This window comes from Ochotona curzoniae, unplaced genomic scaffold, assembly GCF_017591425.1.
Source record: "Ochotona curzoniae isolate NIBS_2020 unplaced genomic scaffold, NIBS_Ocur_1.0 contig_2723, whole genome shotgun sequence".
NCBI lineage: Eukaryota > Metazoa > Chordata > Mammalia > Lagomorpha > Ochotonidae > Ochotona > Ochotona curzoniae.
The window spans coordinates 4,093,150-4,111,461 of record NW_024465573.1 but is presented as its reverse complement, the minus strand read 5'-3'; the positions used below and the strand labels follow the sequence as shown (position 1 = coordinate 4,111,461).

Below are 18,312 nucleotides of genomic sequence, written 5' to 3'. Positions count from 1 at the left end.
GTGATCCCACTTGTAGGCGGCTCTGCAGGGCAAACCACTCTTAAGAGGCATTGAACCCTCTGAACAATGATCAACTTTTGGAGCGCCCCACCTCCCAGCATGGATGCAGAGGGACAGGCACACTCAGTCCCCAGCACCCTGCTTTGGCAGGCTGTCAAGAGGTGGTGCCAGGAAGGGAGACTAGTTAAAACAGCAGAGGTAGGAACCGCGCTATTGCGGTTTGTTAAGCATGATGAGTCTCTTGGGGGGAGGGGGAAGAAGGGGATTGCGCTAACCGCCCCTTCCTTCCTCTAAAGTAACGGCTTTTGCACAACCCTGGAAGCAGTCTCTCTTCTAGCCCAGCTCTCTGCTTTGTAGTTTTATCAACAAGCAGGATGTGAGTCTGCAGAGCAGGGGAACCTAAAAGGCACTAGGGGAGGTTGCACTCCATAATCGTAGCTACTGGCTCCAACTTGCAAAGACGCGGTTTTCCCCTGGATGGGCTTCAGCTGCTCCAGCTGAGGCTTCGTGAACAGAGAGGGTGTGCATGTAGGGCTCTCTGAAATCGTCCTGCCTTCTCTTGGGGTGTCTGCCTGCTACTGTAGCCAGCAGGCGCCTGTGAGCAGCCTCGGTCGCTGTCTGAAGGGACTGGTAAACATGCCAGAGTGACTGCCGAGGCAGGGGTGGCTCAGCGCTTGATCCCCTTGAAGGGGGCACTGGCAGGTTTCCGTGCTGCCCTGTGCGGCGCCGAGGTCTTCACGAGAAGCCAGGACGCCTTGGAGGACTGTGTAATTGTCCGGGTGTGGCCAGTTCCTTGTCAGATGTACCCTCGTTTTTATTGCCTCCGGTGCAGGTGGATCTTTATTTATGCACGGGGGCAGGGGCGGTTAAGTTGCTCTAGAGAAGTTTTTGGTCGTGGTCACTTCAAATACGTTTTGGTGCCCGGTGTAGTCAAAACTCTGTGAGTTTCACAACGGGACAGGTTCCTATCTGAACTCTTCCTGATTGTAGTGTGGCGTTTTGGGGAGCTAATTCGGTTAGGGATGTGGGGAGAAGGTGGAGATAAGGCCAGAGCCTGGGGAGGTGGTCCTGGGGCGCACAGGCAGGGGGGCTGTGCAGCCTGGAAAGAGGAGTGGGGCCACGGAAGCCCCGGTTCAGGGCGACCTCGACACGACCCCGCAAACAAGGCAACTAACTCCAGGGAAAGCGAGTGGACCCCCGCACCAGTCTTGTCTACAGGGGTAGGGGGATCACCAAGTGTATGTACCCTTCGCCTGGGAAGGGGACGCGCGACTGCGGGCTGGTCAGCAGGCGGCCGGCTGCCTTGACTTCCCCATCCTGGCCGGGGGAGGGGCCGCGAGAGCAGAAAGTGCGCGAAGGGGACGCGCGGCCAGCCGCACACGTGACGGCGCCGCGCCGAGCGGGACCTGGCGGCGGCGGCCCGGAGCGGCGCGGGCGGCCTGGAGCCCCGGGAGCGGCGCGCGCGCGGCCCCGGCCCCGGCGCTCTGCCGGCGGCGCGCTGCACATTCTCTCCTGGCGGCGGCGCCACCTGCGGTAGCGTTCGCCCGAACATGGCGACACGGAGCAGCAGGAGGGAGTCCCGACTCCCCTTCCTATTCACCCTGGTCGTGTTGCTGCCGCCCGGGGCTCTCTGCGAGGTCTGGACGCAGACACTGCACGGCGGTCGCGCGCCCTTGCCCCAGGACCGGGGCTTCCGCGTGGTGCGGGGCGACCCGGGCGAGCTGCGACTGTGGGAGCGCGGGGATGCCAGGGGGGCGAGCCGGGCGGACGAGAAGCCGCTCCGGAGGAGACGGAGCGCTGCCCTGCAGCCCGAGCCCATCAAGGTGTACGGACAGGTGAGCCGTTGTTGCAACCCGCCTCCTTCTAGCTCTCTCCTCTCCCCCGCACTTCCTCACCCCCGCATCCATCCTTTGGCGGCGAGCCTCCCAGGTGCAGGCACCGCTGGGGACTTCCCGGCTTGCATTTCCCCCCGTTCCCCTCAGATGAGTACAACCGCCCGCACAGGAATCGCGTCGAGCTTTCCTTCTTCCTGCCTGTTCTAACGTATTCCTTGTAACTCTCGGGGTGCTGCGCCCTTCTCTCCCGGGTGTGTGCACACCGGTGTAGTTTACGGCAGGTATGAGAAGGCGGCAGCTCCATTCTGTCGCTGGATGGCAAAGCGGGCGTTCTCTCTGGTGTCTCCTCAGTTGGCGGTGGAGGCGAGCGCCCTGCAGTTGTAGCCCACGTAGGGCAGCGGGAGCTGGGGCTCTCGACGCGTCTACCCCGACCAACCGCAGGAAAGGTGGGCAGACCCTGCCGCCCGTTCCCGGGCAGTCAGGACCGGACTGGTGAAGTGTAAGGCATGAATTTTTAATTTTCTACTTGGCAGAGTCCTCAACCTCACCATTCATTTCCCCCATTCACGATCTCGACTTTATCTTGGACAGGAAAATATCCCTCCCGGCACTTGGAGATGTGGGGGAGAAAAAAACCTGCAGGAAATGTGTGGACGTTATTATTGTCCAATCAGGGATCTGTTCTGTCTGGGCAAGGCAATGCATTCATTAGGTCATAAGTCAAACGAATGTTCACTTTCATGGCTGGACTCACTGCCAGGGATTGCAAGCTGGGTTCCTTGATTGATATCAACATTGGTGAAAAAAAAAATTGATTTGACTATTTGCTGCCTCATGAGACTCCTGGTCCTCGGGTTAATATTGACAACAGGCAGACTGGGAGGTGGAGTGTGTGTGTGTGTGTGTGTGGTGTGTTTACGTGTGTGAGATGGGACCACAGGGGTCAGGTGGTGGTGGTGGCCCTCTATGGGCGCATTTCCTAGATCTCTCGGAAGCAAAAATGAAAAAGATTCGCCTGCCTTGCTTCATGAATTTTTGCTCTGGCCAGTTCATGGAGAAGTAGATGGAGTTAAAGGTTCGGTCTTTGGAGCAGGCAGAGCCTGGCAGAGCCTAGCAGACCTTGTCACCGTGTGACTCGGAAGGGGAGCTGCCAGTCTCCCTGAGGTGACCGAGGTGCATTGACTGTTCCAAGGTCACACGGGGAAAGCACTGCGGACATTGCGTCTGCAACCTTTGGGTGACCCTCGTCACCCTGTCTTTGCACAGGGCCGTTTAGATTCCTCCCTGCTGGAGTGAACATGCTGGGAAGGGGAGGAGGGGGCTGGAGGTGTTGGACTTGTTGCTGTGGTGGGCACAGGCTGCCTCTGGTGCCTGGATCCTTGTCTCTTCCCTGCCCCTCTGCCCGAAACTTTTGTTTCTTTTGTGTGTTGTTGAAAAGAAGGGAGCAAGGCCCCCACTTTCCACACGCGGGGATGCCAGCCATGGCAGGCTGGGGGAGGGAAGAAGAGGAGCTTCCTTGTTCCCTGGCTCTCCTGGTTTAGTCCAGCCTGGCACTGCCATTGCCGGCGCCTGGGAATCAGGAAGATGCGACACAGGTCATCTTAGTGCTGGGTTCCCTGAAGCTGTCTTTTGGGTTAGAGCAGAGGACTTTCGAAGTGTCAAGAAATAGGTACACAGGTGCCCATTCTTCTTCTTCGGCTTTGGTTGGTGAAAGTCTCCTGGGGATTTGGGGGCGAGCGAGAGATGAACTTTGTTCTCAATGGGAAAGACTCCAAAAACCCTCTGCTTTTGTTTCCGAACCAACCAGACAGTTGAGTTCAGTTTGGAGGAGGGAGAGCTGGCCTTGGAGTTGCCCATTTTCTTCCCTGTGGCCCTTGTTCTCTCCTGCCCCGATGCTAATACAAAGTGGGATTAATTTAAATCATTAAGGATTTGAGTGAGATCCTGGTGCTAAGCTTTCTGTGGTGCCAGCCTCAGCAGCCTGGTGCATGGGACTCAGTCCCTGCCCAGCCTCCAGAGTGGCTTACCCTTGTCTTGTTTTTCCTTGGGACGGAGCTGGCTTCTCTGGAGAATGCTAAGGTGACATTCAGTTACCTGAGCGCTTTACTTGCAGCCCCAAGCCCTGTTCCACTTTAAGCTCTTCCCTCTCTCCCTTCCTTTTGTAACGCAAGGAATTGCCTCTTTTCCCAGCAGTACTGTTTGGATGGAATCTGGTTGCATGGAGGTGCGGATGGTATGAGGAACAAACTTTCCTTGCTAGAAATCCTTGCATCCGAGAAAGAGCCCTGTGTTAGAGCTTCCTTATCGGTCTACCCCACTAACCTGTGGAGTAACCGGATTTCTTTTATTTTGACCATATTCCTGTTCAGATCCCCCAAGGCAGAGTGCGAGGCAGTAATCATGCTGCAGTGATTACTTAAGATCAGTCATGTAACAATGAATATGGTATTAGAGGTGAAAAACAGATATCAGGACTTCATTGCCCAAGTTCAAAGTTTAGCAGTTGAGCCCCTTCTGAGGAGAGACCAGTCTGAGAGGCCAGCACCCTTTTGTTGTAGGCTAAACCTCCGTCTGTGGCTCCAGCATCCCATATAGGTGCTGCTTCATGTCCTGGCTGTTTCACTTCTGATCCAGCCCCCTGCTTATGGCCTTAGAAGGAGGATGGCTGAAGCCCTTGGGTCCCTGTACCTGTGTGGAAGACCCAGAAGAAGGGCTAAGAAGAGCTTTACATCCGTCTTGCCCCCATCCCATGAGCTTCATCCTGATTTCATGCCTGCTCCGTGCCTCTGCTGGCATGCTTGTTTTGTTGCTGCTTTTCCAACTCTCATTCTTGCCTAGAAAACCCTTTTTGTTCTTCCACATCGAAATCATCCCTCCCTGGTTCTGGCAGGAAGAGTCCTTTGGAACTTGGGTGTAACCGCTGTTGCTGTAATTGCGCTGTCTGATTGCCCTGGCTGCTTGTTGAGGGTAGGGATGAAAGCATGGTCCACCCTGCTTTCCTGGCACTGGGGAGGCCCTCACTGAATAGTTGTGAACCAGCTGCACACCTGGAAAAAGAGTGGCCTGGAGGCTGGGGAGCTCTTCCCAGGTCTGGGGCACATCTGTACAAGGAGGGTGGCTCTGAGCCCACCCCTGGGGAATTGTGGGTGGGGTCCCTTGGTGGTGAGGATGCAGCTGTGGTGGCAATGGGGGTTGAGCCCTGAAGTTCTGGTGTTTTCTGGGAGTCTCCTGGAATGGAGAGCAAGGATTCTGTTTGGTAGACTCCGTTGTTTTGGGGCTCTCATACTGGTTTGTGCTAATGGTGTTGTTTCAGGAAAAAGAAAAATCCTTTGGAGTGATGATGCACTGTGCCTGGTGGCACATACAGGTCTGTTTTCTTTCCAACAAGCTCTCTCTACATCATTCCTGTGTTTTGGTGGCCAGGGAGTATTCAGTGTCCTGATCTGAGGCTGAAAGTACAGTGTCTATTACAGTGCAAGGACCCAGGACAAAGGGCCTCCTTTGGGGCTAGGCTTCTGCGTGGCTTCAGATCTCCTGGGAGTAGATTCTTGCGCGATACACCTGCTTGGGAAAGAACTGGCTACTTGATTCTGAAGCTAGGATGCTTGACCCGCATGCTTCCATAAGAATATGAGAAGGCAAGTCTGTTGTGGTGTCAGGTTGGCTTGTGCGTGGGTGAAGAGTTGTCTGGGGTCTTGGGTTAACTTGATAAGGAATGTGACCTTGAGGGGAAAATCCCTTCTTGGCTGTATCTGGCATGTGCTCTTACAGAGCCTTGCTGAGTCTCTGCCGCTGATGAAGTCCTCGGGAGCTTGCGTGGGATGCGGAGATGCAGAGCCAAGAGGCTGTGAGAGGTGGAAAGAGAGGAAGCAAGGGAACAGGTGGGGAGAGGCAGAGAGAGGTGGGGAATTAGAGGGAGGAAATGACAAATTGTCCAGGTTGTCCACTGAACCTTTTGTAAGAAATGTGTAGGCACCTAAACAAAATGTATACACAAAGTACAAATAGGAGGAGTGTGATGACGAAACCCTGTGTGAATTTCGAATATTTTTTGTGCCCGAATAAGCCTACTTTTTCGTTCCGTTTTCCATGAACTTTTTGAAGCCCCTTGTAGATAGTGACAAGTAAATTTCTCTCTGTCCCATGGCTTCCATTGCCCCTTAGGCCCTTGCCAGTTGGAACCGTCATCCTTACATCCTTACGTAAAAATGGTAACTTCAGTTATCAGTGATGTGATGTTTCTACAGCCCCTGTTATCATGAATAATGAGATAAAACTTCAGCCATACGATGCGTTTGTGGCATTCTGACGGAATAGTTGGGGCATTCCGGCAAGTGTCATAGGGCAGAATGGATGGGTATATTTCCTCCAGGTCAAAGGTAAGAAAACCGACTTTCATTTCACACAGAAGGTCTCTGATGGTCAGGAGAGCAGCATTCTGTAGCTTTCTCCAAAGTCAGGGGTTGCGTAGTGGTTCTGTGGAGAAGTGGAGTCTAGATTTGTGAGAGAATCAGGATCAGAGCCCACAGGTCTTGGACTCCCTGCTGTGTATCTGCAAAATGAAGTTAGCACTATGCCTAAGTAATTGCTCTAAGACCAGGGGCCCAGGAGGTAGACCTTGGTAATATGAACATCTTACAGCAAAAGGTGCATGGTGTAGGAGTTTCTCACTGACAGGTGTTGGTCCTCTTTGGAAGTGACGTTCATTCTTGTAGTGTCATTGTTTAGTCTCAGGGTGGCGCTAGAGGGGGCGCAGTTCTGAGCTGTCTACTGAGGGGGACAGGGGCAAGCTGGCAACCTGCAGAGCAGGTAATGAAAAAATAACCTCTCTGACTTCAACATACATTTATTTTTAAAAAGATTTATTTATTTATTTAAAAGAGTGTCACACACAGAGAAAGAGAGAGAGGCACACGCAGGGTGAGTGAGAGAGAGAGAGAACTTCCATGGTCTGGGTCAGTTCTCAAATAACCCCGGTGGCCAGACTGAAGCTGGAAGTCATGGACTCCGTGCAGGACTCTCGTAGGTGGCTGGGATCCAAGGACCTGAGCCCTCATCCGCTACCTTCCCAGGGGCGTTAGCAGGAAGTGAATTGGAAGGGGAGCAGGTAGACCTCAAATCAAGTGTGCAATATGAGATCCCAGTGTTGCCGGCTGCACCATTGCATCAGCCCCTGGTCTTTGTCTTTTATAGCATCGTTTTACCTTAATTCAATTTAATTTAAGTGGATATTAAAATGAGTTGGTATTCTTTGAGCCAACTGATAGGAAAATGGCTGGCACAGATGTGTTCAGGGCAAGCTGGTTGGAGTTAGGCCTTTTTGACAATTGTTTGGGAGGAGAGTGAACTGCTTAGAAATGTCTTAAACCTGGAGTATTAGTGATGACCTTTTCTTCATTGCTTTAGGAAGTGCAAGAGAAGTGGGCTACCTCTGGTTTGAATTGAGGGTTAGTATTTTTCCTAAAGTGGTTTGGTGAGGCAGTCTCTGTTTAGAAGAAAGGGACCTTCTTCTGTCTTCTCTAGGTTGCTCAGAATCCACTGGTAGGTGGCATATTCTGTTCGGCTCTGTATATACGAAATCAATTTCCCTCCGTTTAGAATGAGTCGCAGTTAATTTCGACCTAATTTATTGGTTTATCGACCTGTGAACCTTGGGCCTTCGAAGAAGCAGCGTGTGTGGCCTTTTTTAGTGTCGAAGTGGCTGATGATGCTAAAACCCAGACAAGCAGGCTGGGTGGCTCATCATAGCCTTGATTGAGGTTTCCTTCTGTTTTATCGTGGGAAGCACAATTTTTAAATGGCAACACGAGGAACACTTTGTGCCTTTCAGGGTCGATTTCATGAAAGGAGGACTTCTTAACAATAAAATTCACGGTAGTAAGTTACAAAATAATCACAGAGTTCTGTTATCCACCAGCTAATGGCTATTATAATGGTAACATCCGTGCCCCCCTCGCTGCTCCCAGCCAACAGCTGGAAGGTCTCCAGATCTCTTCCTGACCTGGTGCTGGAACCACCAGTGAGCATTTTTTGGTGGCTCTGTCTGCAGGAGTGCTGGTCTGTGTCTGTGCCATCCGGTCAGTCCACTTGCTGTCTGTGGCCGCTAACCCCTTGCAATACAACCTGGAGAACTGCATTCGATTCTTTCATTTGGTTCTACCTCATTTGATGTTTCCATAGCCACGTGCGGCTTTCGGCTGACGGATGGACAAAGTGGCTTTGCTAAGTTGTAAGAAGCCCCTTTTCTCAGCTGTAAGCATCCTCTGTTTCCCCCCTAGAGAGGAGGCTTGTATTATTATATCTGGCATCAACTGAAGTGGAAAGAAGAGTCGAGGATTATAGGCTAAACCTAAGTGTAGGTGGCTACCAATAGCTAACACTAGGTATTGGAAGATGGTAGCCCCTCATCCCTGGGTAGGGATGCATCAGGGCAAGCACTCCTGTGGTCTTTAGGGATGTCTCTGTAGCTGCTCTGCGGTACCTCCTGTGAGCCACTCAGGGGAGCTAATCCGGCCTCGCTGCCTTTACTTCCCACGTGGTCGTGCACTGACAGCCCCCTTGCTTCCGGCTGTGCAGAGCTGGTGTGTGGATCCTGCACACTCACTCTGCATCGAGCGAGAGATGTAAACAGTGCCTTACCAGCAGGGACCATCTCCCCGCCCTGTCCTTTCACTTCCTGTGCTCTTGTTGACTTACCTTGACGGAGCTGGGTCTGTCTTTCGTCCCTTCACCCCTCCAGGCTGGCATGAAGACAAACAGTACAGGCCTGTGGTTTTCGTCATTGTGCGTAAAGCACCTCACCCCTGCCCCCCACCCCTCCCTGCCGGCCCTTTAATTTAGCATGCCGTTGCTGTTGCTGCAGCCGCAGGCTCTTGGCTTGGAAAATCGGGACCCTTCACAATGATTTATCTCCAGTCCCCTGAATTAGATTAAAAACACAGCTCTGCATTCTCAGAAAGGCAGGCTGATGTGATTATATCCCAAATCTGAGTGGCAGACAAGGGCAATAAAAAGATGTACGTGTATCAATTGTGTTTTGTGCTGTGTAGGGGCCAATGTACTGTTTAATACCCCTCCCTTTCTTCTATTGTAAATGAAGAAAGCAACTGACAGACTTCTATTATTTAGAAAAGACTAGACTGATGAGTACAAACCTTTTTCCTCCAAAAGCTCCATCTTCCTCCAAAAACTGAGTTGAAGGGGATCCTAGGACAATTACTGCGATTAAGACAGTTGTTTAGATTTATTTATTTTTACTAAAAAGTCAGATTTAGAAAGAGAAGGAGAGACAGAGAAAGATGTTCCATTTGCTGGTTCACTCCCTAAATGGCTGCCCATTGGAACTGAGCTAATCCAAAGCCAGGAAGCCAGGAACTTCTGTCTTGTCTCCTACATGGGTGCAGGGTTTCAGACTGCTTTCCCAGGCCAGAAGCAGGGAGCTGGATGGGACATGGAGGAGCCAGGATATGAAACAGTGCCCACATGGGATGCTGGTACTTACAAGGGAAAGACTAGTCCATTGAGCCATTGTGATGTACCCTAACATTTAAAATTTATTTCAGAATGAGAGAGAGAGAGAGAGAGAAATCTTCCATCCATTATTTGGCTGTATTCCCCATATGTCTGCAATAGCTGGACTAGGCTGAATCTGGGAGCCAGGAGCTTCTTCTGAGTCTCCCATGTGGGTGCAGCGACCCAAGGACTTGGGCTATCTTCTGCTGCGTTCCCAGGCCATTAGCAATTAACTGGATTGGAAGTGGATCAATTGAAACATGAACCAGTGTTCCTGTGGGATGCTTTACCTGCTACCGCATGATGCTGAAATCCTTAACTCTTATGAAACCTGTGTGTCAAGAAGAATTGGGAAAAGCTGGGATGATCTGGTTGTATCTAGAGGGTCTGAGTTAAAAGCCACTTGAGGAGAAAGGGTGGCTCAGGGACTGTCCCTCAGGAGGTTGCCTGGGGCTGCCTGTGAAGTGTCAGGCTGTAGAATGAGGGCTCAGTTAGTGGAGGATCTTACTTGTCCGTTAACCTAAGGGATTCATGCAGGACCCAGCTGTGCAGCCCCACACCTCAGGACCTAGGAGAAAAGACGAGTGCTGGTCTTCCCAGAGATCTCAGCTGCTGGAGCCCCCGATGGTGGAGAGTATGGGCAGAGTGGACCTGGGTGAGCAGCCTGTGGACTGGGAGTGCTTGGGAGGACTTCAGTGTCTGAAAGTTGTGCCCAGTGAATCAAGACCTGTCCCTGTGACTAACTCTTCTGTGGGTGTTAGCATCCTTGACATTCTGTCCCTGAGTAGTTAGGAAGTACGTTGCAGTCAGCTGTGAATTCACATGATTTGCTGCTTTTGTAAGGTGCCCTCTGGCTGGTGATGATGGAGGGTTTCTTCAGAAACTAGACCTCGGGTCTCTGGAGGAGAACAAATTAAGGCATGGCTGTGGGTAGTTGAGGAGAAGTAGGGAAGTCAATGGGCAGACAGTGCCCCTGGGAATGCACCTGTTTCCCTCCTGGTAGCCCCAAGGACATTTCTTATCATCCAGAAGTTGCTGTTGGCCTTGATGTCCGTTTTCCCTTGGTCATGTATATGACTTCCCCTTCTGTGTGGGAGGAAAGTCTTGGCTACTAAGGCCTTAAAGTATGGGCAGGGAAGGGAGTACCGGGAAGCAGTGACGCCTCTGCTGGGGTCTTGGGACCCTGAGGCTGGGAGTCCTTCTGGTTTCTGAGCTGGGCTGTGGAACCAAGAGGAGACTCACAGAGAGCTGTGCGTGACTGTGACTTCCAAGCTGGGCTCGAGCATTGCGGGAAGTTTGTTGATTGGATTTCTCCTTGCTCAATCTGAGTCCGTGGGGCTGGGGGATACCCCTGGCGATGCAGTTGTTGTTGTTAAAAAGTGGAGCCATTTTGTGCAGAATGACTTGGCTTTGGTCAGAACCATTTGGCTGTGCCAAGAAGGGGATGTTGTAGCGCATTGGAGTTTATGGAACGCATTCATGGGCGAATCCCGTGTGACTCTCACCAGGGTCGTGTTGGATTGGGGAGAATGACTCTTGGCCTCGTTTTCACAGATGAGCAGTGCTTTCTCTTAGTGACTCGGGACTCCAACCCAGCCAGCCTCTGGTATCTGATTTACCATGGCTCCTTCCATCTCAGTCTATGAGACTCTTGCTCTCTGGTAGGGCTGCACAGCTTTGTGGCTGTGAACTCCGTTACTCCCCCATTAAAATTTTGAGACCTTGTGTAATCCCAGCCTCTGCTGGCCTCTCCGGCTTGTATTTTACCTGCACACATGCAGTGGGAACCCAGCGCCTCCCAACTCCTGCCTTTTCCCTTCTCTCTCTGCTGTAAGTTTGGCTCTCTTTACTCCCACCCCCATTCTCTTCCAGCCCTTCCCTCAGTGGCTAAAGCTTCTTCATCTTTTCTAACCTGGGCATAGCTAGGCATCACTCCCCAACTCCCTGCACGAGGTTAGGTCCCCTGCTGAATGACGGCAGCAGCATCGCTGTGTATGGCGTAAGTTGCGTCATGCTGGTTTCCCTTACTCATTTAAGAGCCAGGAGGCAGGTCCTAGACGTCTGCTGTTTGTGTCACCAACACCCAGTGTAGCATCTGTTACACAGGAGGGCTCTGTAAATGCTTACCAAGGGAAAGAGTGGAGGAAAAGTTGCAGAGCCTGGGAAGGTGTGTGTGTGTGTGTGTGTGTGTGTGTGTGTGTGTGTTCCGTAAACCACCTGAAAGAGCTTGTGGCACTGGCTTTCAGAGGAAGCCTCAGGGAAGGCAAGCCCCGACCTTGGGGCTCAGCACTCAATGCCCTCTGCAGGAGTGCCTGCTCTTCCCGCTCTGTCCTGCAAGGCTCCTGCGGATCACTGTGTCTGGCTCTTTCTCTGAGCCTCGTTTCCTGCCACCTGCCAGCACTTGGTTTCCATATTCTGGCTCTGCTAGTTCCTTCTTTTTTTCTAACTGACTGATGAGTTAAGGGTTGGTCATGTTCCTTTTCATCGGGAGCAAAAGTCCCTGCTGAATGGCCAAACAAATTTGCTACAAAGGAACTGGCCCAGAGAGGGAATTAGCTATGAATCCAACTGGAGTGAGGAATCACAATACTGGTATAGTTAGCATTGTTTTGGTCGAGAGGAAAAGGCCTATTTTTTTTTTAAATCCATATGTCTGTAGAGATGGATACTGTAGTGTAAAGCTAAGTGTCATCCAAACTGCTCTCTTTGTTTTCTCCTCTGTAAAATGGGCAGCTGAGTTCAGCAGTGAAGTTACTCCCTGGAGTTGTGCGGGTTTAGGGAGCGACCTGAGCTGATCTGAATGGCAGCCCCGTTGGGCAGGGGCTCTTGCTTCAGGGACTCATGAACTAGATCTCATCTCCTCCCGGGGTGAGCGTCCGAGGAGGGTAATGAGCTGACTAAATATAGTGAGGACTGGGAGGTGATTTGCATCCCTAGCATTTAGGTCGGGCGTTTGGAGAAAACCTTGTGATTTGGGGCCTCTGCAGTCCGGCTTGGACTTCCGCAGGCCTGTCACAGGGTTCAGGGGATTTTGCTGCTGCCTCTGTCTGTCCTTGCAGTTGAGTCGTAAAAACTGCTTCTTTGTCTTTCACTGCGGGTGAAGCAGAGAAATGAAGCTGACTGACTGCCTTTTGTGCTCCCGGCTGTGTGTGAGTGCCTGGGACATCCTGAACCAGGGATGGGCCAGCTGGCAGAAAGGGGCGAATGGGGAGAAGCACATGAGCCCCACTGTACACAGGGGCCTTCCCAGGCATTAGGGGCTGCACAGACTGGACATTTTCTTGAAAATGTCTTCTTGTCCATTCAGACTTGTGACCCTCATCTCCCTTCCCTGCCCTCCACATGTGCTCTGTGCACTTGCACGAGTAAGGGAGGATGGGAGCACCTGCAGGCCTCCGTGCTGCACACCGCTCCCCTGGGGCACGCAAGCAGGTTCCGTGCCTTCATGCAACAAACACTTTCTCTCCCTGCTTCTCTTTAGAAGGCTGTGGAGAGGGAGGGTTGTGGCGGAGGGGGGTGGGGTGCAGGTTCTTCTTCACACCCTGAGTTAAGTGAGGCAGATCACACTGGGTGAGGGGGCTGCCCCAGGGCCGTGTCCAGCTGTGCGGGGTGAGGATGGGGATGAGCTGCCAGTGCCCCTGGCCCCCCAAGCCTGCCTGCCACTTGTTCTCCAGCCAGGGTCGCTGAGGCTTGTGGGGGATGCTGCAGCTCTGCAGGAGCCACTGACAGCGCATGGAAGGATTGTCTTGGCCGGGGATCCAGTCCCCAGTCTGCCTGTTCTGGGACTCATTCCAGCTGTGTGTTTGGAGGGCAGACGGCCCACGATGAGAAGCACTGCTTCCATGTGGGAGCTCCGAGTTACTGGCTTCTGCCGGTAACTGTGTTCACACAGGTGGAAGAAGCTGCTTTTTGAAGGTGAAATTTACGTAATATTAACCATTTTCAAGAGAAGAGTTCAGTGACATTGGGCACAGTCATGTTGTGCAACCGCTTACTCAGTCTGGTTCCAAACTCCTTCAGCACTCCCCCAGTTCCTTTTTGTCTCTAGGTCTTGACCTCTCCTGAATCTTTCCTATACAGGGTTTCACGGGATTTGAAACCTTTCTTGGTAGTTGTCATCTGTGTGTTGTGGGGAACTCACCCACCATTGTAGTGTTTCTTAGTTCATTCCTGAGTTATTTTATTTTTTTTAAAAAAGATTTACTTGTTTTATTGTAAAGTCAGATATACAGAGAGGAGGAGAGACACAGAGGAAGATCTTCCATCCGCTGATTTATCCCCCCAGTGGCTGCAATGGCTGGAGCTGAGCTGATTCGAAGCCAGGAGCTTCTTGCGGGTCTCCCATGCAGGTGCAGGATTCCAAGGCTTTGGACCGTCCTTGACTGCAAGCAGGAAGCTGGTGGGGCAGTTGGGATTAGAACTGGTCCCCATATGGGATCCTGGCGCATGCAAGGTGAGGATTTGAGCCATGAGGCCATCACGCTGGGTCCTAAGTTATTTTCTTTCGTTAATTATTTGTCTGACAGAGATTGCTCGTGAGAGAGAAAGAGAGAGAGAGAGAGAGAGAGAGAGAGAGAGAGAGAGAGAGAGAGAGAATGAACTCTCATGAGCCGGTTCATGGTTCACTCCCCAAATGCCTACCGGTAGTTGGGGCTGAGCAAAGCTGAAGCCAGAAGCCTAGAACTCAGTCTGGGTCTCCCACATTGGATGATAGGAACCCAGGTAATTGATGTAGCCCCAGTTGTGCATGAGCAGAAAGCGGGAATGGGAAGTGGAGCCGGTTCTGGAACTCAGGCACTCTGATATGGGATGAGTGCGGATGGTCCAAGTGGTGCCCTCATCCTTGTGCCAAGTGCCTGCCCCTCATCCTAGAGTCTTAATGACCATGCCGTTTTCCTGAATACCACCTCACCTCCCGCAAAGCGTGTCCACAGTGGTTTCATTCCAGGGCTCACTAGGGGCCAGGGGGATGGACTGGAGTCATTTTTCCTAAACGAGAGCCATTGAAGAAATATAATTGGGTTCCCTTAGGGGCTTTGAACTGGGGTCCTCACAGGTGATGCTGGCTGGCGCCCCAAGCAGATGACTTCTCAGCTTCTCTCCCAACGACCTGCCTGTGAATGCAGCAGAGGTCTGGAGCCCCCTCCCTGGTCCTGCAGGCGATTTCTGCTTCGGTTTCTGTATTCAGGTGGGGTCTTGATTTGCATCTGTGGTGAAGGGCCCTACCTCCTCCTAGCTGCCTTAACAGCGTCGATTATAATTGTGTCTCATTTATCAAGCTGCAGCTAGGCCCAGTGAGCTGGAGATGGGAGAGGGAAGGTTGTTCATGCCCCAAGCTATGAGTTTAACTGGCTGTGCATCAAAGTTATATTCTTGGAAAAACCACCTTCCCACCACTCATTGAGACCCTCCCCAAACCATGGTCGTGTGGGTCTGTTTGTGGGATCGGAGTGAGAGGAGCTGTAGAGTGATTGGGAAGCCTGCAGCTGCCTTGAAGGGCCAGTGATGGGAAATGCTGGTGGAGGGGATAACCAGTGTTGCTGGGGGAATCCCTGAGCATGGGATCCAAACCCACTGGAAACCACTAATGAAGTCCAGGGGCCTAGCCCGAGGACCTGAGAGCGTGGATGGTGATTGCTGGGAGCTGTGCTCGCTGCTGATTTTTTTCTGGCACATTCCTTGGGGAGCTAGCAGGAGAAGCCTGCTTTGCTGAGATCCCTGCGGAGGGGGCAGGGATGGAGAGCGGAGGAAGGGGAGGCCAGAGTGCAGACAGAATGTCTTGGCCTTGGTGAAATTTACAGCCCACCACCTGCCTGGTTCCCCTCCCACCCCCATCCTGTGGATGCCACCGACACAGCGCCTGTGCTTTTGGGGGGATGGGCACCTGGGCTGCCTCTGGGATCAGCCGTGACTCACCAGGGAGTTATTCTCATGACCAGGATGTGCCTGACATCTTGCCAAGCCACGGAGAGGAACTGTTTGTGTGTGAATGCCTGCCTGGTGGCCCTCATAACAAGCCATTTCTTGCCAGTAGAATTTTTTTTTCCCCCTCCACTGGGCTGCCCTTTTGCATTCTGCTCTTAGGAATCAAAAGGACATCTGATAAGAAAGGCTGCTTTTTGTCACGGCATTCACCGAGCTTGCCTTCCAGACCTGGGGGTATTTTGATGTCTGTCCTTTGTGCACCTCTCAGCCCTTCGGGTTGGCTGAGGGGTCTCATGAGTCCTCAGAGCAGGTGCACTCCAGCTGGTTGTTTGCAGGTCCCTTTGCCTTCTGATGGCTAAAAGCTTAGTGTCCTGTTCAAAGCTTTAGCTGCTTGTTACCTGCCCCAGGGAGCATTTTCACGGGGCATCTTTGAGGCCTACAGAGCGCTTCTTTCATTCTAGATGGGGTGAACTCAGGTCATACTGATTGTCCCTAATTTTTGTGCCAGTAGTGATATTTGCATAGTTTTCTACTCCTTTTTGGTTCCTGGGATAAGGATGTTTTTGGAAGGGAGAAGATTTTGAGCTTGGATTCCCCACGGTATCTTTACTGGTGTTCTTGGGGTCTGCGGGTGCCCCTAGGTTTCTTTCCAGAGGTCTAGGTTGGAAGGAGAGAACAGAAAAGGGAAGGCAGACCGCAGGGTCCTGTAGAGGCCCTTGGCTGCTCTCTCTGTGGCAGTCTGTGTTAATTAAGGTATTTATTTCTGTTTGTGATTTGCACTTCTCTGTTGATACTTGCCTGGACTTAACCCATCTGGGAATGGGAAGGGGCACTGTAGAATGACAGGTTTTCCTATAAAAATATCAAGGATATATATACATATGTACATATATACACGCATACACATATATGTATATATACATGCATATGCATATATATGTGCACATATATATGTACATATATATATATTTTTTTCCTTTAAAGAGGTCTCCTTCCCACTGTTTTTCAAAAAAAAGAGTTTGGATCCTGCATCAAAGTATCAAATTAGAAGCAGGCACTTGCAAAACCAGAGTAGAGTTGCTATGGATTAGCTCCTTTGTGGGTCTATCGGCCAAGGTTGTGGCGCAGGTGTTTCTCTTCTCCCTGGTGACTTCTGAAAGCACCTCCAGGAGCAGGGAGGGAGAGTCAGGGCACAGGGGTGGGGAAGGAAGGGAAATAAAGAGAAAGGAGCCCTCGGAGAGAGAGGGTTTTGTGCTGCAGGACTTGGGCAGTGGTCACATGCACTTGAACTTGAGTCAGTGCTATTGCTGATGGGCAGAGAGGTGGAGGTTCCTCAGAGGCCTACAACTGCTGGATTTCCTTCTGGTTGTGTCTAAGACAGTGGTGGTTGAGGAAGGTGACGACTTGGGCATCGCTTGGCGCTTGCTTCTCACTTCGGGGACTTTGTTCTCCTTCTGAAGGTTGTACCAGCTCTCAGAAATTTTTCTAGGGCAGATCCAATGTTCCTTATCCGAAATCCTTGAGAAGAGAAGTGTTTTGGATTTTGGAAGATTTGTATAGCCCAAGGAGCTATCTTGGGGATGGAAGCCAAGTCTAAACACGAAATTCATTTATGTGTCACAATCACATATTGCCCAAAGGTAATTTTATAGAAATAATTTTGTGCATGAAGCAAGGTCTCATCTCACAGTGTGGAATTTTCCACTTACAGGGTCATGTCAGCCCTCACAGAGCTTCTCATTCTGGAGCATTTTGAGTTTTGGGATAATCACATGAGAGATGCTCAAATGAAGTTGTCATCCATTTGGTGTCTGTGTACCGGGTGGGTGAAAGGTATGACTCAGGTTATCTTGAACTGGGATCCATCCATGAGTGGTGACATAAGAGAATTCTAAGTAATGGAGGCTGTTTTTCATAAAGCTAGAGAAATGTTTTTTTCTTGAGATTATATCCTTTCCCAGTCTTGAGTGTTCCAGTATGTTCTCTTTAAGAGATGGTATCTGGTTTGAATTTCTGGCTCTTGAGTCCAGCTTTCTGTTGGGCAGATATGGGGAGGCAGCAGTGATGGGCCAGTTCTTGCCATCTATGTGAAGAGGAATGGATTGAGTCCCTGGCTTCCAGCTTTGGCCCTGCCCTTGCCCTAGGTCTGGTCATTGTGGGCATTTGAGGGAGTGAACCAACAGGTAGGCGCTGTATCTTGGCCTGTCCTTAGGTAATTGGATAAATACAGTAAATGAAAGTAGTAAACAAATTGGTGGTCACTCTAGATAATAGTCCTGTTGCTTGCTAAGTGGAGCTACATGAGAGATGGATAACAAAGCTCAGGGTTTAAGTGTGCAAATGCCTTCCAGTTGTCAGAAGTTCAAGGCAAATGGATGGCCTGCTCAGGCGCTGGGCTCCCTCCATCTTGGCACTCTGCTCTCCGCTGGAACTCGGGGTCCTCTGAATGCAGCCTGTGGATGGGGAAAGGACTGTTTCTCATGGCTGAGTCCCAGGGCCACAGCTTGCTGTCTCTGTCCTGGGCAGGAATCTCTCAGGTCCTCAGGAGGAAGAGGAGACAGATGGGGAGCTGCTGGGTGGCACTGTGGTGGGTGGTTTTGTTCGTGTCCTTACCTGACACATAGGTAAGTTGTAAGCCGGCAGTCGTCCTGCTCACTGGTTTACGTGAGAAGTTCTGTTAGCAATAATTTATAGGTCATTTCTGTGAGTTCTGAAAATACTTCTATACTCCAGATGCCTTCAAAATTAATCCCCTCCTCTCTAAGGAAACAAAAGCACAGCCTTCCTTTCCTTTCTTGTAATGTGTTAAGGGAGAATCAAGGTGCTGCCACTAGTTTGAGCAGAAGTCTGAGATGCTTGGAGTCTTTTTGGTCTATGTGTCCTGTGGTTGAGTGAGGGAGGTGGTTCAGTGCTGAGATTTAAAGCCTCCGATGTGCTTTTCGCATCTGTGTGTGGAGTAAGGGTGAGAGTTCCTAGAGATCGACTATGTCAGCAAGAATGAAAATGGGTTGTGGGGGCCCGGTGCAGTAGTCTAGTGGCT

At 51.3% G+C, this 18,312-nt stretch overlaps 1 protein-coding gene across 1 annotated transcript in view; it reads left to right on the top strand.

Moving 5' to 3' along the window:
• The first annotated feature begins 1,460 nt into the window (after window positions 1-1,460).
• SORL1 (sortilin related receptor 1) overlaps window positions 1,461-18,312 on the top strand; it is a 165,241-nt gene continuing 148,389 nt past the window's right edge. Inside the window, exon 1 of the mRNA XM_040976801.1 lies at window positions 1,461-1,835. Coding sequence (XP_040832735.1) covers window positions 1,551-1,835 — 285 coding nt within the window. The 5' untranslated portion in view covers window positions 1,461-1,550. The remainder of the gene's footprint in view (window positions 1,836-18,312) is intronic.